The 22889-nt window shown below is 28.5% G+C and overlaps 1 protein-coding gene across 4 annotated transcripts in view; it reads right to left on the minus strand.

Moving 5' to 3' along the window:
* LOC119608126 (neprilysin-2) overlaps positions 1-22889 on the minus strand; it is a 47317-nt gene continuing 24428 nt past the window's right edge. The window contains exons 3-12 of one of the 4 annotated variants that reach the window (XM_037962402.1): positions 10412-10545; positions 9947-10351; positions 9668-9882; positions 9429-9605; positions 8990-9366; positions 8651-8677; positions 3474-3883; positions 985-1235; positions 737-923; positions 37-678 (exon numbers count right to left, since the gene is read on the minus strand). In XM_037962402.1, the coding sequence (XP_037818330.1) occupies positions 527-678; positions 737-923; positions 985-1235; positions 3474-3883; positions 8651-8677; positions 8990-9366; positions 9429-9605; positions 9668-9882; positions 9947-10351; positions 10412-10545 (2335 nt within the window). In that variant the 3' untranslated portion in view covers positions 37-526. Of the gene's footprint in view, positions 679-736; positions 924-984; positions 1236-3473; positions 3884-8650; positions 8678-8989; positions 9367-9428; positions 9606-9667; positions 9883-9946; positions 10352-10411; positions 10546-22889 lie in introns of all 4 variants that reach the window. The other 3 variants (XM_037962404.1, XM_037962403.1, XM_037962405.1) reach the window with 3 other exon arrangements.

A 22889-nucleotide genomic window follows, 5' to 3' on the forward strand; every position in this document is an offset into this window, starting at 1 on the left:
ACAAAATATATTAGTAAAATAATAATATTTATACTATTTTCTTTATTAATTCCACATTAATTCTTTTTTTTTGTATTACATTTCGTTTTTTTTTAATTTAATTTGATATTGTTTTCAATTATTTTCATTGATACTAAGTAATATTTTCTAAAAAAGGTGTTTGTTTATTTAAGTTAAAAAACAATAATAAATACAAAAAACTTTTTAAAAACTACTAATTATTTTGTTGCATTTTGAAAATTATTATTATTATTACACACACACTTAAGGTCTGACTTAAAAAATAAACTACAAAATAATCTGTAGAATTGCACATTTGTTCAAAAAAAATATTTTATAAAAAAAAAATAAAACAAAAAACATGAACTTAAAACTAAAAAAAAAATTAAATAAAAAACATTATATTATTACACACATATAAAATTGGGGGAGTGGGGGGGAGGAAAAAAAAGTGATATTTCTTTTTTATAATAAAAAAAATTATTAATATTAATATGTATAATAAACAAAACACATGCTATTAAATCTACCAAACTTCACACTTCTGCACAGGGTTCATGGGTGTACCCTCAGGACACTGGAAATCGCGGGAGAAATCTTTCATGTTGCTCAAAGAGCCCAAAACACGGAATTCATTGGGCGAGTGGACACCAGTGGTAATGCGCATTTTGAGAGTTTCTAATGGAATAACCAATTAGTATTTAAGGAAATCTTTTTAAATCAATATCAAACCTACCTTTTCTATATTTAGCACACCACGTTTGAGCTGCCGATATCCAGAACATTTGCTGTGGTGAATAACTCAAACCAGGTAATTTAGGTTCTTCACCATTTTGTGCCACCCATTGTTTATAGGCCAAATAAGATTCCTTAATACCGCCATTATCGGCAATATTTTCACCTTGAGTATTAATGCCATTAAGCTGCAAAATAACCAACAAAATTATTCCATTTTCTTTAAATTTCGAAATCTTTAAAACTTACATTAAGTCCTGTCTGCTTATCGGTATAGTTGCCATATTGTTCTATAATACATTTGGCCTTTTCTAAATAGGCTTTCTGAGTATCTGGTTGCCACCAATCGATTAAATTACCCTCCACATCAAATTGACGGCCTTGATCATCGAATCCATGAGTGATTTCATGACCAATAACGTAACCAATGGCACCATAATTCATGTACTTGGGACGTTGTCCATTGAAGAAGTGACCTTGCAAGATGCCAGCAGGGAATTCTAAAAGGAATCATGAGGAAAATGAGAAATAGTCACTTTAAAGTAACTAAAATAAAGAAGACTCTCTCTAGAAAAACTTTTGTAAATAAAACTTTCTTTAGAGAAACTTTGCTAAAGTATACTCTTTCCAGAGAAAGTTTCTTAAAAAAACTAAGAGAAAAGATTTCTTTAGTGAAACTTTCCTATAGAAAACACTCTATGGAGAAACGTTTCTAAACACTCTCTAAAGCTACTTTTTAATATAAAACTCTGTATGGAGAAAATTTTCTCTAGAAAGCACTCTTTAGAATAACTTTTCTAAAGAAAACTCTAAACTCTTTCCAGAGAAAGTTTCTTAAGAAAACTAAGAGAAAAAATCTTTTTAGGGAAACTTTCCTATAGAAAACTTTCTCTGGAGAAACTATTTTAAATACTCTCTAAAGCTACTTTTTAATATAAAACTCTGTTCAGAGAATTTTTTCTCTAGAAAACACTCTTTAGAATAACTTTTCTAAATAAAACTCTCTCTGGAGAAACTTTTCTAAACACTCTTCAAAGCTAATTCTTAATAAAAAACTCTCTTGAGAGTATATTTTCGACAAAAAACATTGTCTAAACAACTTATCTAAAGAAAACTCTCTCTGGAGAAACTTGTCCACAGATAACTCTCTCAAAAGAGTCTATTCATAGAAAAACTTTTATAAAGAAATCTTCCTCCAGAGAAACTTTTATGAAAATACATTTTCTAGAGAAACATATCTGAAGAAAACTTTCTCTAAAGAAAACTTAATTTAGATAAACTTTTATGTAGAAAATTCTTCCTAAAGATAATTTTATAAAGAAAACCCTCTCGAGAGACTTTGTTTAAAGAAAAATCTCAGTAGACAAACTTTCCTAGAGAAAAATCTCTCTAAAAAAACTTTTATAAAGAAAACTCTCCCTAGAGAACCCTTTTCTTCTTCTAGAAAAACTTTTCTAAGGAAAACACTCTATAGAAAGAAACTTTTCTAAAAAAATCTTTCTCCAGAGAAACTTGTCTAAAAAGGAACTATTATAAATAAAACTCTCTCTGGACAAACTTCTAAAAAAATCTCTCTCTAGAAAACTTTTCCAAAGGAAATTCTCTCCCGATATAATATTTTCTAAAGAAAACTCTTTCTAGAGAAATCTCTCCAGATAAACTTTTCTAAAGAGGAACTATTCTAAAGAAAACTCTCTCTGGACAAACTTCTAAAAAAATATCTCTTTAGAAAACTTTTCCAAAGGAAATTCTCTCTCGATATAATATTTTCTAAAGAAAACAATTTCTAGAGAAACTTTTCTAAAGAAAACTCTCTCAACAAAAAACTTTTCTAAAAAAAAATCTCTCTAGAAAACTTTTTTAAAGAAAACTCTTTCTAGAGAAGGTTTTCTAAAAAAATCTCTCTAGAGAAACTTTTTTAAAGAGGAACTATTCTAAACAAAACTCTATCTAGACAAACTTCTAAAAAAATCTCTCTCTAGAAAACTTTTCCAAAGGAAATTCTCTCTCGATATGATCTTTTCTAAAGAAAAATCTTTTTAGAGAAACTTTTCTAAAGAAAACCCTCTCAACAAAAACTTTTCAAAAAAAACTCTCTCTAGAAAACTTTTCTAAAGAAAACTCTTTCTAGAGAAGGTTTTCTAAAGAAAAATCTATCCAGAGAAACTTTTCTAATGAAACTCTCTCTAGAAAAACTTTTCTATAGAAAACTCTCTTAAAAAAAAACTATTCTAAAAACTCTCTCCAGGAAACTTTTCTAAAGAAAACTCTTTCTATATAAAGTTTTCTAAAGAAAACTGTCTCTAGAGAAACTTTTCTAAAAAGGAACTATTGTAAAGAAAACTCTCTCTGAACAAACTTCTAAAAAAAAATCTCTTTCTAGAAAACTTTTCCAAAGGATATACTCTCTCGATATAATCTTTTGTAAAGAAAACTCTTTCTAGAGAAATTTTTCTAAGAAAACTCTCCCTAAACAACTTTTCTAAAGAAAACTCTCTCCAGACAAAGTTTTCTAAAAAGGTCTTTCTAGATAAACTTTTCTAAAGAAAATTCTCTATCGAGAATCCTATCCTATCTAAAGAAAAGTCTTTTAATAGAAACATTTGAGTAACTCTCTCTAAGATAAATTTTTCTTGAGAAACTTCTCCAAAGAATCATCCTTACAGGATATTTTCTTAAGAAAGTTATTCTGAACTCAACAAAATTATTTTATTATATATAACTAAGTAAGTACTTACGTATACTATTCTCAATCGATGAGTAGAAAGCATTTACCACAGCCGGGCGAGCATGTCTAATCCAATCGGTCTTGTTCACAGGCAATCTCAATTTATTGAACGAATAATCCGTACCGAAGACATTCATCTTCAAGAATGATTCGAAATATTTATCAGGATCAATATCCAATTTACGATAATATTCTTCCAATTTATCATTATCCAACATCTCATCGGGATAACCAATATGAGTGGTCATTGAGTGTAACTTTCTCTTAGCCTCCTGTTTAGTCATATCATCCATCCATTGAACCTCATCGAGTATTTGATTGAAGACACCGCGTATATTGTTAACCATTTCTAAAGCAATGGCCTTGGAATCCTGTTTGAAATGTTTGCGCACATAGAGAGAGCCCACCGAAATCGCTAAACTGTTTATTTTTTAAAAGGGGAGATTTTGGAGATATTGGTTTTTGTTTTTTAAATTAAGAGTTCAGGAAATTGTGGAGTATTAAATGATTAACACCATTGGTAACGATTATTTGAATGAAGTTCGGTTGTGAAGTAGTCGATTTTAAATGTTATTTGGTGATTTATTTTGGCAAATTTTTTTTTAACGTAACGGGTTAAAATGGTGGATTTTTAAAAGCAAAGTGTAATTTGGTTTAATTTTCAAATTAAATATGGCAAAAAACGTGTGGCGTATGAAAGTAAACGAAATAAAAAAACAAATTGAAAAATAAATTATTAATAATTTGTAATGTTTACTTTAGGTTAAAAAAATGTTTAATTTTCCAAAAAATAAGTAGTAATTAAATAATAATAAAAACAAAAATGTAAATAAATTAAATACTGTGAATTCTGAGTAAAACCCCGTTCTGATGTTTAACATTAAGAAAATGAATTAAAGTGAATCTTCTAGTTATAACAAAAAAACTTTAAATGTTAGAAAATTCCAGTGACTTTATTTAAATGAAATATTTTATTATTTTTAAAGATATAAACACAAATGTATTTTTTCTTTTACTCTTTAAGAGAAAAGCCAAATTGTTTAAATTAATGTTGAACTGATAATGTTTAAGCAGAAATTCTCATGAGGAATGTTATTGATTCCAAAAAAAAAAACTCTCTCTAGTTAAAAGTTTAAAAAGCTCGCATTCACATTATTTTTAAAGAAAATTCTTGCCAGAGAAATATTTCTCAGGAAAACACTTTCTAAAGAAACTTTGCTAAAAAAAAACTCTCTCTAGAGAGACTGTTGTACTAGAAACTCTATTTAGAGACATATTTGTAGCAAAGAGTCTCTATAGAGCAGCTAAACGCAGTAAGCTCTCAAATAAGCTCTCTTGTGCTCTTTCTTTCACACTTACGTATGCTCACACATGTATAAAAAAACAAGCAAAACCAGTCAGAGAACTAATTTTTTACTCTCTGCCTTTCGTTGCTCTAGAGTAATCTTTAAAAACTCTGTAGAAAGAGACTTTGCGCAAGAACTCATTCTCAAGAGGATATTTTATAAAGAAAACTCTCTCTATAGAATAAGTTCTAAGGAAAATACTATCTGAAGAAACTCTTTCCCGATTTACATAGAAAAGTTTCTATAAAAAAAAACTTTCCAAAACAAAACTCTCTCTCTATAAAAACTTTTCTAGAGAAAACTCTTTCTGAAGGATCGATCCTAAAGAAAACTTTCTCTATAAAAACGTTTCTAAGGAAAATTTCCAAAAGAAAACTCTCTCTGGAAAAACTTTTCTAGAGAAAATTCCCTTTTCAGAACTTTTTGTAAAGAAAACTCCTAGAAAAACTTCTTCTAAAGAATCGATCCTGAAGAAACGTACTTTTAAAGAAACTTTTCAAAAGAAATCTCTTTCTATAGGAGCGATCCTAAAGAAAACTTTCTCTATAGAAACGTTTCCAAATAAAACTCTTTCTATAAAAACTTTTCTAGAGAAAATTCCCTCTTAAGTCACTTCTTGTAAAGAAAACTCTTTCTAGAAGAAATTTCCCAAAAAAAAAAATCTATAAAAAACTTTTCTAAAGAAACCTTCAAGAAAAACTTTTTCTGAAGAATCGATCCTAAAGAAAAGTTCTTCTAGAGAAACTTTTAAAATAAAACTCTTACTGAAGGATCGATCCTAAATAAAACTTTCTCTATAGCAAAGTTTCTAAAGAAATCTTTCCACTAGAAACTCTCTCTATAAAAACTTTTCTAGAGAAAGGAACTTAAAAAAAACTATTTCTAGAAGAAATTTCCCCAAAAAAATCTATAAAAAACTTTTCTAAAGAAAATTTCAAGAGAAACTTTTTCTTAAGAATCGGTCGTAAAGAAAAGTTCTTCTAGAGAAACTTTTCAAAATAAAACTCTTTCTGAAGGATCGATCCTAAATAAAACTTTCTCTATAGAAAAAATTTTCTCTATAAAACCCATTCTAAAGAAAACTATAAAAACTTTTCCAAAGAATACACTTTCTATAGAACATTTTCTAAGGAAAAATCTCCCGATTGAAAATTTTCTAAAGACAACTCTGAGTAGAGAAATTTTTTTAAGAAAACTTTTTCAAAGAAAACACTTTCTATAGAAAATTTACCAAAGAAAAATCTCCCGACAGAAACGTATCTAAAGAAAACTCTGAGTAGAGAAAAAAAAAACTTTCTCTATAGAAAAATTTTTCTTTATAAAAACTTTTCCAAAGAAAACACTTTCTATAGAAAATTTTCTTAAAAAACATATCTCCCGAAAGAAAAATTTCGAAAATTCTCTGTAGAACAAATTTCCAAATGAAAACTCTTCTTAAAGAAACTTCCCTAAAGAAAATTCTCTTTATAGAAAACTAGAAATCAAACTCTCTCAAGAAAAACCGTTCTATGGAAAACTCTATCTAAAGAAAATTTCTTCTTGAGTACGTTTTTTAAAGAAAACTATTTCTAAGGACACTTTTCTAAAGAAAACTCTCCTTTCCTAAAGAAAGCTCTCTCTCTCTTAATAAAGCTTTGTAAATAAAACTCGCTCTATAAAACTTTTTTGAAAGAAACTTTATCTAGAGAAACTTTTATAAAGAAAATTCTATCTTGAGTAAATTACTTTTTAAAGAAGATTCAGTCTTGGAAAACTCTTCTAGAAAAACTTTCCGAAAAAAAAGCGATTTCTAAGGAAACATTAATAACAAAAACTAGAACTAGAAAAACTAAAGAATTCTCTTTGTAGAAAGTCTTTCCAAAAGAAAAGAAACCCTTCTCAAAGAAAACTCTTTATATAAAAAATTTTATAATTTCTCTATAGAAAAATTTTTCTCGGAAAATATCGTTCTAAAGAAAACTCTATAAAAACTTTTCCAAAGGATATACTTTCTATAGAAAAATTTTCTAAAAAACATATCTCCCGAAAGAAAATTTTCAAAAATTCTCTGTAGAAAAACTTTCCAAAGGAAAACTCTTCTTAAAGAAACTTCCATAAAGAAAAACTTTTAAAGAAAATTCTCTTTATAGAAGATTAGAAATCAAACTCTCTCAAGAAAACCCGTTCTAAGGAAAACTCTATCTAAAGAAAATGTCTTCTTGAGTACGTTTTTTAAAGAAAACTATTTCTAAGGACACTTTTCTAAAGAAAACTCTCCTTTCCTAAAGAAAGCTCTCTCTCTCTTAAAAAAGCTTTGTAAATAATACCCGCTCTATAAAACTTTTTTGAAAGAAACTTTATCTAGATAAACTTTTATAAAGAAAATTCTATCTTGAGTAAATTACTTTTTAAAGAAGATTCAGTCTTGGAAAACTCTTCTAGAAAAACTTTCCGAAAGAAAGCGATTTCTAAGGAAACATTAATAACAAAAACTAGAACTAGAAAAACTAAAATTTTCTAAAAAAACTAAAGAATTCTCTTTGTAGAAAGTCTTTCCAAAAGAAAACTCTCTCTGGAAAACTTTTCCAAAGAAAACTCTCTCTAGAAAAGCTTTTCTAAAAGTTATTTTTCCTCTTTATGTTCTAAAGAAAACTTTCTCTTGAAAAACTTTACTAAAGAAAACATTCTCTTGAAAAACTTTTCTAAATAAAGCTTTCTCTAAGAAACTTTTCTGAAAAAAAACTCACTTTAGAGAATCTTTTCTAAAGAAAACTCTAAATTATTCTTATTCTTTCTAGTTGCCTAGATATGATAAAAAGCTATGATATTTTACAAAAGCTTTAAGGAAAAAGGTAGTAAATCTAAAGAAAAGCAAGATAGGATTCTAAAGCTTTAAAACTAGTTTGAAAGCCTTATTTAATAATATTTTTAAAAATCATTTAAAAAAATTTGCAAAAAATTAAAAATGAAAGCTTAGTAATGATTAGATGTTAATAAAACTTAAAAGCTTTATTATAACTTTCGGATGTTTCAAAGTTTATAACATGAGAAAAAAGCTATTAGCTTTTCGTACAAAAAAGATTCTTTATAAGATTGAATGTTTTTCCTTTAGGAATTAGATTTTGTAAAGCTTTTAATGGAGCAATTAATGACAATTTATAAAAGCTTAACACAAGCACTTAAAATCTGAATTAAAATTGCAGTAAAAAGTTGTTTCAATAATATATTTATAAAGAAAGTAAAGCTCAAAGCTTTTGAAATGTTTTAAGGAAAAAATATAACTTGAAAGTTTCCATTTGACCTTTATATCTTTGAAAGCTTTTCTAAAGTAATATGGACATATCAAAAGCTTTATTATAACCCTAAAGCTTTCGTTTTAGCCTTAAAAGCTGCATTTTGGCTTTAAAAAGTTAAAAAGCTTTGTAAAGATTAGCAAATAAGCTTTCAAATTAAGGTCCTGTTTAGGTTTAACAAACGATAGTCAATTCTAGGAAGTGCATATTAAAGCGAGCTTTTTATTTATAAACAAGCTTTTTGATAACATTGTAATAGTAAAAAGCTTTTTTTAATGTTTAGCAGTAAAAACTTTAAAAGCTTTTCAGGTATTGCCTTTAAAAAAAGCTTTGTAAAAACTACAAGATATCGATAATCTATAAGCTTTTTATGAACTTTTTATATTAAAGTTTTACTATTTAAGCTTTTGATGAAAATTTTGAAAGTTTTGTTTTTGGTGAGAGATAACAAGGTTATTAAACAACAAAAGATGGCAACAATAAAATGTTTTCGAGATTAATGAACTACAACAAAAATTAAAGTGAAATAATGGAAAGAAAATATATATATAGAAAATAGTACTAAATACCCGAGTATATCCTCGTCGGTATCACTGCTGTAAGAAAATAAAAGATATTAAGAAAAAAGAAAAATGAAAAATAAAACAACAATTTACACAATTCTTTAAAAAGAGAAGAGTCAAAGACATACAAAAACAAACTTAAAAAGCAAAACACACAAAACAAGAAACAAATAAACGAACAAACAGAAAAAAGGACAAGCAAACAAGGATAACAAACAGCTACAAAACATAAATATGAAAACTACGGGACAAACATAACAAACATTTTTACAAAAAATATATAGAAATGAACCGGAAACAAAAACAAAATTTGTTTTAAAGACGTTAAAGAGTTTAAATATTTACCTGCCCGAGGAAATATCTACACACTCCTTCCATCTGGCCTCCTGTTCCTGTCTACCCGACAAGGCAGTGGCATATTGTAATTGTCTTTTACGGAATTCTTCCGATAGGAAAGCCACCGAGAAAGCATGTATACGCCACATCATATAGTTGGCAATGGCTCGCTTATTGGTACGTTTCAATAACTTATCCAAATCTTCAAAGAAACTGGGCACCGATAAATTAATCACTTCATCTTCATCGACCTGAAGGCCCTCGGGTAATAAAGCATTGATGTAATCTAACCATTGGACATAGGGATAATCCTGTTGCAATTGTTTGATGGTGCGTAAATTGTATAAATCATTGGAGTTACGTCTTTTTTCATTGGGCCAAGAGATCTAAGGAATAGGGAAATATTAATTCATATTGTCTTTTTATAATAAAATAGTTTGCAACCCACATTAGCTAAATCCATTTCAAATTGTAGAGACTCTCTTAATTCCTTTTTGGCTGTTTCTTTTTCGGCACCAAAAAGTACTGCCATATCCACCATATAGTCATAATAGGCCGAAACTAAAGTTTCATTGAAACCCTTAACCAAGTACTCACGACTTAAGCCAATAGAAGATTGATCCAACTAAAACATCAAACAAAAGTTAATTTATAGTCCCCCGATTCTTTTTTTTTTCACAAACTTACATCAATAATACGTTTGGTACTGTTCTTCAAATCGACACCTATGGAAAAGTCCACCACATAATCCATGCTGAAACCTAAACGTCTGAATTTCTTAACTGTCTCTTGCCAAGTCCAAGAATTATCACTATCCCAAGAATCGCCTACAATTACTGGCCAACCACCCAGAGTTTCAGCAATTTGTTGTATGGGTTTAGGACCCAAGGTCTCAATTAAAGCTGTAAACAAATACATCTTAAATAAAAGACAATTTTTTCTCCCATCTCCCCTCCTCCAACTTACTTTTATTCATGCAGGCCTTATATAAAGCATTAGGTAATCTAAAATGTTTCGGATCCGTTTCTGGCCTTTCCTCAGTAATAATATCTTTCAATTGTTCTTGCAATTTATCCGATATAACTGAGAAAGTATTAACCGCCACCTTATCTTCGGGAATTTGGGTCTCATCTATATAGGTGCCGCAGGCAAACTGATAGAAATCATCACAGGGTTCAATTTCAGGTTTCATTTTACTCAAGACAGCCGAAGCGGTGTGTATACACTCGGAGGAGAGACAAACATCTGAGTTTTTGGAATCCAAGGGGAATGCCATATTTTTGCTATCATCAGGTACTTTATTTTGGGTTGAACCAGTGTTGTCGCCGTGCAGGGCGAGAGCATTGTTGGCGGGAGTAGTGGTTTTAAGTTCTATAATTCAATTTTTCTTTAACTATATTTCATTCATTTGGTCAAAAAAGTTATATTTACCTTCAGCCATTTGATTTGTGAGTAATACAAATACCAAACCGCTTACTAAACCGATTACCGCTATACAGGCGAATACTGACACGAGGGTTAGACATCTTTCCAAAGTTGTGCGTCTACGCCACCAATTTGGATTTCTGAAATTATAAGAAAAAGACGAAGAATGGTTTAGTTTTTGATTCCAAAGGCAAAAGAATTTAAAGAAATTTCATTGAAATTTTTGTTAAAGCTTCCAATTGGAAAAATCGAGAGATAAAACTAGATTAAACTTTCTAAAGACTAGACTAGACTATAGACTAGACTAAAGACTAGACTATAGACTAGACTATAGACTAGACTAAAGACTAGACTACAGACTAGACTATAGACTAGACTATAGACTAGACTATAGACTAGACTATAGACTAGACTATAGACGAGACTATAGACTAGACTATAGACTAGACTATAGACTAGACTATAGACTAGACTATAGACTAGACTATAGACTAGACTATAGACTAGACTATAGACTAGACTATAGACTAGACTATAGACTAGACTATAGACTAGACTATAGACTAGACTATAGACTAGACTATAGACTAGACTATAGACTAGACTATAGACTAGACTATAGACTAGACTATAGACTAGACTATAGACTAGACTATAGACTAGACTATAGACTAGACTATAGACTAGACTATAGACTAGACTATAGACTAGACTATAGACTAGACTATAGACTAGACTATAGACTAGACTATAGACTAGACTATAGACTAGACTATAGACTAGACTATAGACTAGACTATAGACTATAGACTAGACTATAGACTAGACTATAGACTAGACTATAGACTAGACTATAGACTAGACTATAGACTAGACTATAGACTAGACTATAGACTAGACTATAGACTAGACTATAGACTAGACTATAGACTAGACTATAGACTAGACTATAGACTAGACTATAGACTAGACTATAGACTAGACTATAGACTAGACTATAGACTAGACTATAGACTAGACTATAGACTAGACTATAGACTAGACTATAGACTAGACTATAGACTAGACTAGACTAGACTATAGACTAGACTATAGACTAGACTATAGACTAGACTATAGACTAGACTATAGACTAGACTATAGACTAGACTATAGACTAGACTATAGACTAGACTATAGACTAGACTATAGACTAGACTATAGACTAGACTAGACTATAGACTAGACTATAGACTAGACTATAGACTAGACTATAGACTAGACTATAGACTAGACTATAGACTAGACTATAGACTAGACTATAGACTAGACTATAGACTAGACTATAGACTAGACTATAGACTAGACTATAGACTAGACTATAGACTAGACTATAGACTAGACTATAGACTAGACTATAGACTAGACTATAGACTAGACTATAGACTAGACTATAGACTAGACTATAGACTAGACTATAGACTAGACTATAGACTAGACTATAGACTAGACTATAGACTAGACTATAGACTAGACTATAGACTAGACTATAGACTAGACTATAGACTAGACTATAGACTAGACTATAGACTAGACTATAGACTAGACTATAGACTAGACTATAGACTAGACTATAGACTAGACTATAGACTAGACTATAGACTAGACTATAGACTAGACTAGACTAGACTATAGACTAGACTATAGACTAGACTATAGACTAGACTATAGACTAGACTATAGACTAGACTATAGACTAGACTATAGACTAGACTATAGACTAGACTATAGACTAGACTATAGACTAGACTATAGACTAGACTATAGACTAGACTATAGACTAGACTATAGACTAGACTATAGACTAGACTACAGACTAGACTATAGACTAGACTATAGACTAGACTATAGACTAGACTATAGACTAGACTATAGACTAGACTATAGACTAGACTATAGACTAGACTATAGACTAGACTATAGACTAGACTATAGACTAGACTATAGACTAGACTATAGACTAGACTATAGACTAGACTATAGACTAGACTATAGACTAGACTATAGACTAGACTATAGACTAGACTATAGACTAGACTATAGACTAGACTATAGACTAGACTATAGACTAGACTATAGACTAGACTATATACTAGACTCAATTATAGAATAGACTATAGAAGAAACTATTGTCTAGGCTAGATTATAGACTAGTCTATATACAAGACCATAGACTATACTATAGGCTAGGCTATAGACTAGACCCTTAACTAGACTATAGACAAGATTCTAGAGTAGACTCTAGACTAGACTTTAGTTTTACTAGACAGTTTATACGTTACAAAAAGTAATGAAAATATCGGGGACTACCGCGTTATTTTCCTGTACCAAAAAGTATGTACTGAAGTACAGAATTTTTCATGCCTACTTAGTAGCAGTTTAAATTAATAATTTTCCCGGAAAATCAAAGATTTCCTTATTGATAAATGTCATATCACATGACAGTCGGAACAAATACATTATTTAATAATATATTTATAACTTATAATAGAAAGATTTAATTTTATTAAAACAAATGTAATGCAACGGTTTTAATTACATTTCTCTTTCATCCAATGAATCAAACATTATTGATACAACAACAACATAAAAAAAGGAAAAATAATATTTTACTATTTGTTAAAAAAAAAGAAAAAAATTAACCACATGGATCCACTAATCAAATGAAATCAAATGCATTAACGCAGATGCCATCAGTTCTTTGTATGCAAGACGCATGAACGAACGAACGGACGGACGGACGCTCTTGCTGAAAGTTGCATTGAAACGAGCTGCATTTGGTGGCACACTAACCACTACTGCAAACAGAGAGGTTACCAACAGCTGCATTATAATTTTAAGAGGAGGGGTCTCACGGGGTCTTAAGGGTAAATGGCAACCACAATTATAAACTCAAAGCTCAAATATCTAAGTTTTTATATTTTTTTATGATTTTTGTTTCTTGCTGCAAAAAAAACTTGGTTGTAACCATAATTATAGGGTTTATTAACTTTATTGTAAAAAACAAATATTTGTTGGGTTTCTGTTTTAAGTTTCAATATTTAAAAGTTTAAATTTTGTACAAATATTGTTGTTGTTAAATGTTGAAATCTTATTTTGTAAGTCTTTTCAGTCATTAATGGCATTTAAAAGGTTTTTATACCCTACACCACTTCAGTGGGGAGGGTATATTGGGTTTGTGCTGATGTTTGTAACGCACAATAATATTGGTCCTATACCCACCTTAAAGTATACCAATCGGCTCAGAATCATTTTCTGAGCCGATTTAGCTATGTCCGTCCGTCTGTCCGTCCGTCTGTCTGTCTGTCTGTCCGTCTGTCCGTCCATGTAAACCTTGTAATCAAACTACAGGTCGCAATTTTGAAGATAATTCAATGAAATTTGGTACATGATCTTCTATTGTCCCAGGGACGATCCTATTGAAAATGGTTAAGATCGTTCCATTATTTCACCTAGCCCCCATACAACTGAACCTCCCAATAGGGCTTGTAAACCTTGTAATCAAACTACAAGTCGCAATTTTGGAGATAATTCAATGAAATTTGGCACATGATCTTTTATGGTACCGTAGACAAAGTCTATTGGTTAACATCGGTCCATTATTTCACCTAGCCCCATACGACTGAACCCCCCGAATAGGGCTTTTAAACTTTGTAATCAAACTACAGGTCGCAATTTTGGAGATAATTCAATGAAATTTGGCACAAGATCTTTTATGGTACCGTAAACGAAGCCTGTTGAAAATGGTTTACATCGGTCCATTATTTCACCTAGCCCCCATACGACTGAACCCCCGAATAGGGCTTTTAAACTTTGTAATCAAACTACAGGTCGCAATTTTGGAGATAATTCAATGAAATTTGGCACATGATCTTTTATGGTACCGTAAACGAAGCCTGTTGAAAATGGTTTACATCGGTCCATTATTTCACCTAGCCCCCATATAACTGAACCCACCGAATAGGGCTTTTAAGTTCATAATTATGTTTAATATACTCATATCTCGACAAAAAGCTGCAAAAACCAAGTTCTATACAAGATTTGATGACCCTCACGAATTCCATAATAATAGGTCCTTATATGACCCTAGCCCCTATGAAAAGCTAGGGTCATATGTTTTTGTTGGGTTTGTTTAAACATTATTTTACAATTGAAGGATTAGATATTTTTAGAAGAGTTATGGTTAGGAAGGGTTTAGGGTTTCTATAAATTAATATTTAATTAAATTTCTTTATTTACTACTCTCAAAATTGTTCTAGTAAATATGTATGTAAAAGGACCTTTATTTGAAAAAAAATCCTTATATATGTTACCCACTTTTTGAACTACTACAAGTATAGACTACCTTGAACAATAGACTCAACAAGATATGCCTTAAGATAAACCGAATACTTGACCCAAAAAAACAATTTTTAAAAACAAATAAAATAAATTGATTTTTTATTAAAACTGAAACAAGACAGAAAAAGCTTAAAAGTTGCAAAAAATACAAAAAAGGTATTTATTTAATAAAATAACTACAAAAATGTTTAAATAATTATGTTTTTGTTGTTGTCACAAACTATTCTAAAAATTTCAATTTTTGGTATGTAAAGCTACATTAACTCAAATAATGACTTGGAAACAGTTCCAAAAAAAAGGCGCGTTATTATTGGCAAATTGTGGGGGTTTTCAAACAGAAAAAAACTAGTTTACAAAAAACCATTGTATATTTAAAATTTTCGTTTAGAACAAAAACATCTAAATAAAAAATCTTGAACTGGTTTTCACTTTTATTTTAAAAAATTGTTAAAAAAAACTTTTACAAAGTAATAATAATAAAACCAATAAAAAACCAAACAAATAATATTATTTTAACTATATAATTGTTAGATTTTTTCAGATTGAGTAACAATTATTAAAATAATTCAAAATAAATTATTGGCCAACCAGAAAAACCATATAGCATTCTAAAATTATTAACTATGAAATTTTAAACAATTATACAGTTTGTTTATAAATTTAAACACTAAAATTAAATTAATGATTTAAATGTAGTTTAAAAAATAATTTTGTCATTCCAAAATCAGTGATTTCGAACCTAAGATCACCGATCTAGATAAAATCTCTAACAAATTTCTTGGAAATTTTCTTTAAAATCAATAAAAGTTTTTCTTTCCAACTCAGGATCACTGATCATCTCAAGATATCATAAACAAATTGCTATATGTATTGCATAAATAGATCTAGAGTTCCTAAGGATCCTGTCCAGATCATTGTTTGCAGAGAACATTATTAACCGACTCATTAACTCATTTCTCTCAGAAATTAATTTTTTTCAGATAATGCTTTCCTTAGATAAATTTGCATTTCATTCGAAAGTAAGATCACTGAAAAATATATGGAAGTAAATCATCTTCGATCAAAATTTATGAAGATTACTTCTTTCATTCGATCTTCTGCAATTATTTTTTAAATGTTCATGCTATCGATCTAACGATCTATAGAATGGTATACCATCGATCTATCTATCTAATCTATATATCCATTTAATAATCGATCTATTCGCTGATCTATTTGATATATTCAATTATTCGATCTGTTTGATATTTTCGGTCTATACTATCTGCTTGATCTGTTGAATCTATTCTGTCTATACGTCCTATTTAATTCATTATATTCGATATATTCCATTTTTGCTCTATTCTATCTCTGTGATCCATTCTATATATCTGAGCAATTCAATCTATACAATCCATTTAATATATTCAATATATTTCATATATTCGATATGTACGATATATTCGATCGATTTATTTGATTTATTCAATCTATTTGATCTTTTTGAACTATTCGATGTATTCGACCGATCTATTGATCCATTCGATCTATTTGATATATTTTATATAGCTCAGTTCAGTTCTAGTTCAGTTCTAGTTCAGTTCTAGTTCAGTATATTTATATTTGATCCATTTGATGCATTTCATTTGATCCATTTGATCCATTTGATGCATTTGATCTGTTAGATCTATCTATCTATCTATCTATCTATCTATCTATCTATCTATCTATCTATCTATCTATCTATCTATCTATCTATCTATCTATCTATCTATCTATCTATCTATCTATCTATCTATCTATCTATCTATCTATCTATCTATCTATCTATCTATCTATCTATCTATCTATCTATCTATCTATCTAATCTATCTATCTATCTATCTATCTATCTATCTATCTATCTATCTATCTATCTATCTATCTATCTATCTATCTATCTATCTATCTATCTATCTATCTATCTATCTATCTATCTATCTATCTATCTATCTATCTATCTATCTATCTATCTATCTATCTATCTATCTATCTATCTATCTATCTATCTATCTATCTATCTATCTATCTATCTATCTATCTATCTATCTATCTATCTATCTATCTATCTATCTATCTATCTATCTATCTATCTATCTATCTATCTATCTATCTATCTATATCTATCTATTAATGATCACTGATCTTTCAGCAATTCTCTTCTGTCAAACATTAGTAAAATTATTCTTTAATAAGTATTGCTTTCCAACAATCGATTTTCATTATTTAAAACAATTAAGAGTATTTTAAAATTAACAAATAAAAAATATAACTTAATTACGCGATCACCGATTTAATCATTACTCTGGCGATTAAACGAAAGTTTAATCAAATATTATGAACAAAAAACGTCTGATTTGCAAGTGATCTCTCGAGGTCACGCTAACGACTTTTCATAGTAAATTTTTTAATATAATTGTGAATACTAAATACTTCGTTACCTCTTCAACTGTAAACAATTACCTTTTTTTCGTTTAATTGCTATTTCAACAACACTAATCAATTTATTAAACAAAAAAAAATTAATAATAACACTAACACGCAATTTAATCAAAAACACTTCTAATTAAAGCCCAAAAAAATATATTAAAAAAAATAAATAATAACTTAACTTAATTATTAATTCAGCAGTTTTTATTAATTAAAGCAACTTTTTAGTTTAAATTTTCTGTAAATCTCTCTTTTGTTGTAGTTTAATATATATATTTTTTTATCATATTTTTAATATTTGCAAAATTTGATAAACATTTCTTTTTAGTAAAAAGCGAAAGGAAGCTAACAATTAAAATATTTACTAATAATTTATTTAAAAAATAATGTGCAAAAATAAAATTTCTTAGTTTGATGATAGATAAAGATAAACATGTTTTCATGTTTACAGACTCTTAAGTCAACTCACGACCGATCGGTTGGCTGGCAGACAGATCCAAACATTTTTGTTGCAGTCTGTCGGTTAGTTAGTCGCTATGAATGAGTCAGTTAAAGAAATCAAATATGTACTAAGAGTTATGAATTGAGACAAAGAGATGAAATGATGAATCTTTTGTTGTTTTTTTTTTTTTTTGTTGTTTTCATGTTTACTTGAAAATTTTATAACAAAATAATCAAAAAAAAAAAATTAACAACGCAATTGTTAAGGAGAAGAAAAAACATTATCTTATTAAAAATATTTATTGATAAGTAGATAAAAAATATGTATATTGTTTTTTTTTAAGAAATTATAGAAATTTTTTATAAGAAATATTTAAAAACTGAAAATAATTATTTATTACAAAACCCCAATAAATTTAAATAAAAAAATTTTAAAATATTAAAACTTTCCTTGCAATTTTTCACTGTCAATTGTCTTACAATGTTGAAACGAATCATTAAAGGTATCTATTGGTTTTAATAGGTCTATAAATTGAAAAAAAGAAAACATTACAAAAAAACATATTAAAAGTTCATTAAGTTTAACAATCTCGTAATTTTTTTGTTGTGGTTCAACAAAAGATTAAATGACTTACAACAGAAAGCGACAAATCAGAGACATACAGACAGACAGATATAAGATAAAAATCTCTAATGAAAAGGCAACTAATAGAGACTATAAAAACAAACAATTTAACATTTTCAAAAAAAAAAAAAAAAAAAAAAAAAAACAACAACGTTGTACTTGATTTAAAAACATAAATTTAAATTAACACAATATTTCATTTACACAGCAACACATACATACATACACTTACACACAAACAAATTTATTCATTTACAAAGTATTTTCTTTTCTTAAAAATGAACTAGTTTTAATTAATATTTAAAGGAATTTTAAAGCAAAAGAAAATTATTTATTACTTAAGTAATAGAAACTTGCAATTTTTATGAAAAAATTTATTTAAATTTAAAATCAATTCAATGTTATTGTAGCCATAAAAATGTTATAAAAGAAATTGTCTGCAATTTCTTTTCTTTTTTAACGGAAACTTATTTAAAATGTTTTGATTTTTCTTCGTTTTTAGTTTATTTGCCAATATTTTAAGCGTTTAAGTAATGCAAATTATATAAATCTGGCACCTTATTCAATTCAATTTGAATTCATTTCCTTCCGGTTTTGTTGTTGTTTTTCTCTCATTCTCTCTATTAAGTTTGTTATTTTGTAAACAAAATGGTTGTAGTGTTTAAATCAACATTTAAGTATCCCGTTAGTTTAAATGAGAGCATTTGGAGATGAAGGAAATGAGAGAACGGTTAGGAGGTTTAATAAATAGGAAGACTTGAGGTTGGTTGGTCATGATTTAAATTGATTTTATATCAAATTTTTTTTTTTTAAATGGAAAGTTACATTAAGATGTCTATGGATTATTGTATGGATTAGTTCGCCTTTATTAATATATGCATTAGTCTATTGACTAGTTTGTGAACTGGTATAGTGTCTAAGGACGAGACTATTGACTTGTCTAAGGACTAGTCTATTTACTATTCTATTTGCTACTCTATTGATCATTAATGGTCTAATCTATAGACTAGTATATGAACTAGTCTATGGACTAGTATATGAACTAGTCTATGGACTAGTATATGAACTAGTCTATGGACTATTCTATTGACTAATCTATGGACTAGACTATGAACCAATCTATGGACTACTCTATAGATTAATCTAGGGACTATTGTACGAACCAATCTTTGGACTAGTCTATTTACTAGAGTATGGACTAGTCCATGGACTAATATATGGTCTAATAAAAGGCCTAGTCTAAGGACTAATCTATAGAATAGTCTATGGACTAATCTATAGAATAGTCTATGGACTATTCTATTGACCAGTCTATGGACTAATCTATGGATTGGTCTATGGACTAGTCCACAAAATAATATGTGGTCTAACCTATGGACTAGTCTATGACCTAATCTATGGACTAGTCTATGAAGTAATCTATGAACTATTCTATTTACTAGAGTATGAATTAGTGTATGGACTAATATGTATATGAGCTAGTCTATGGACTATTGCCTTATCTACTAAGTAATCTAAGGACTAGTCTATTGACTACTCTATGGATTGGTCTATGGACTAGTCCACAAACTAATATATGGTCTAACCTATGGACTAGTATATGACCTAGTCTATGGACTAGTCTATTGACCAATCTATGGACTAATCTATGGACTGGCCTATAGACTAATCTATGGACTAGTCTATGACCTAATCTATGGACTAGTCTATGAAGTAATCTATGGACTAGTGTATGAACTAATCAATGAACTATTCTATTTACTAGATTATGGATTAGTCTATGGACTAATAGGTATATGGGCTAGTCTATGGACTATTGCCTTATCTACTAACTAGTCTAAGGACTAGTCTATTGACTACTCTATGGACTATTCCATCGACCAGTGTATGGTCTAGCCTATGGACTAATATATAGTATATTCTATGGTCTAATCTAGGGACTTGAGCTAGTGTATTGACTGAACTGAACTATCTATCTATCTATCTATCTATCTATCTATCTATCTATCTATCTATCTATCTATCTATCTATCTATCTATCTATCTATCTATCTATCTATCTATCTATCTATCTATCTATCTATCTATCTATCTATCTATCTATCTATCTATCTATCTATCTATCTATCTATCTATCTATCTATCTATCTATCTATCTATCTATCTATCTATCTATCTATCTATCTATCTATCTATCTATCTATCTATCTATCTATCTATCTATCTATCTATCTATCTATCTATCTATAATCTATCTATCTATCTATCTATCTATCTATCTATCTATCTATCTATCTATCTATCTATCTATCTATCTATCTATCTATCTATCTATCTATCTATCTATCTATCTATCTATCTATCTATCTATCTATCTATCTATCTATCTATCTATCTATCTATCTATCTATCTATCTATCTATCTATCTATCTATCTATCTATCTATCTATCTATCTATCTATCTATCTATCATTATCATTCCTTAAACTATGCACTAATCTATCAACAGGTCTATTGACTAATCTGAGTAGTCCATCGTCAATGTGAACTAAACTATTAACTAGTCTTCCATTCTAGTCTTCCATTGGAGGGCGTCTTTGGATCAGCCTATTTAGTATTTACAGATTTATTTACTAATGATCAATCCAATGAAATAATTAATTAAATCTATGATTAATTAAATTTTTAATTCATTACTTAACAAAATCCCCGTTCATGTTTAATAACATTTTCATTTAGTAAATAGCTTATAAAAAAATTTTATCAAAGTCCACTTATTTCCCCCAAGATTTAATGATAGTTGCTTTAATTATAATTATAAATGCGAGACAATTTGTCACACCTTGTTTTCGGTGGTGGGGGAGTAGACGAAGTCATCTTAACTAAATAGGTATTTCCAGCTAAACGTGAACATATTAACATCTTATTTACATTTAATTCAATTTATATATTCCAACCTTAATAAGATTTAACGCTTTTAATAAAAGTTAATAACTTATTTACATGTTTAACCACAATAATTGTTTAAAATATCTAAAAATAAACATTATTCTGGGGAAATAAAGAGAAGTAGAGAAAAAAATTTTTGCAAAAATAAATATTTTAATTTACATGCGATTTTAGTTTGCAAAAAACTTGGGTTTATTTTTGAAAGTGGGCCAGGTAAAAATATTGAAAGTAATAATTGGCAACTATATATATTAGGGAGCATATATTAAGTTTTCAGCTTAGTTTTCAATTAATAAAACCTGTTGCTTTTGAGGCATATTTGAAACAATTTAAGAACATGCGTTTGGTTGCCCCGACAACAAACTACTTAGTTACTACAACTATATGTTTTTGTCAAACACAATGCGTGTCATTTGAACATTTAAACGTTTTATGAGAGAAGCTTAACTTGTTGCTTAAATGTTAAATGTTTATTTAACTAAAATGTATTATGTTAATAACAATTGCCCAATTCACAATCCATGTCGTAGTGTGGTAACGTTGTATGTGCTAATTTTTTATGAATGTTTTGTTTTTGTTTCAATAACAAAGTTGTAGTAAAAATATGACATATGATATACAACGATACAACGCCACAATGTCTCTACAACTTTCCACTAAGATTTTGAACCTTTTGCTAATTACTAAGAACCAGTTAAGGGACTAGTGTTTTGTAGGTTATTTCTCTCACTATTTCAACATTTCATTTCATTTTTGTTTTCTCAATTGTAAACGACAAATATTTGCTTGACTTCTACATTAATTTATACTTAAAACATTACCCATTAATTAAAAAATTTTATGATATAATTAAAAAGAAAATAAATTAAAAAAACAAATAAATTACAGTTTTAAAAAAACAATTTCCTAATGATGAGTTTAAATCTGAGTAGAAGTATGACGACTTTATTTACTAATAAAGATTATAGACAATCTGAAAAGATTATACAAAAACTAAAAACTTAATTTGAATAATAATATAAACTTAGTAATTATAATTAGTTAATAATTTATTGTAAAAATAAAACAAAACTAATGACTTTAACATGTTGTAATGAATATTTGTCGTAATAGTTTAACTAAAAACAATTTATCCTAATGATTTATAAAGAATGATTTTTACAATTTTCTTTATTACAAAAACAAAAATGTAATAAATTACTTACATTAAATAAAAAAACAAATAAATTGCTTTGAAAATTAAACAAAACTTTAGTTTTTTATAAAAAACAAAACAAAGTTATTGCCAAGTTTTGTTTTATTAAACATCCTCTTTTAATTATAGTAAAATATAATAATAAAATCCACAATATTTTAATATTCATATTAGGTTTTTGATTTACAAAGTCAAAGTCATATGACAATCAATTTTTTGTTGCTACAAAATTTTAATAAAACCTTCATTTTAATATTTATTTGTAGTTAGTTTTTGTCAAGTGTGTTGTCAGTGTGGCAACGTCTCAAACGAGTACGAGTGAAACTGTCAATGTTTATTAACCTTAAATGTTTAAGAGCAACAAAAAACATACACAAAAAACGCAAAACGTGTCAAAAACACTTGCAGCGCCCAAACAATAACACAAACAACTCTACCTTAAAAC

Source organism: Lucilia sericata, unplaced genomic scaffold (assembly GCF_015586225.1).
Source record: "Lucilia sericata isolate MDLA Ls3-8-SP2 unplaced genomic scaffold, ASM1558622v1 Contig000796F_arrow, whole genome shotgun sequence".
Classification (NCBI taxonomy): Eukaryota; Metazoa; Arthropoda; class Insecta; order Diptera; family Calliphoridae; genus Lucilia; species Lucilia sericata.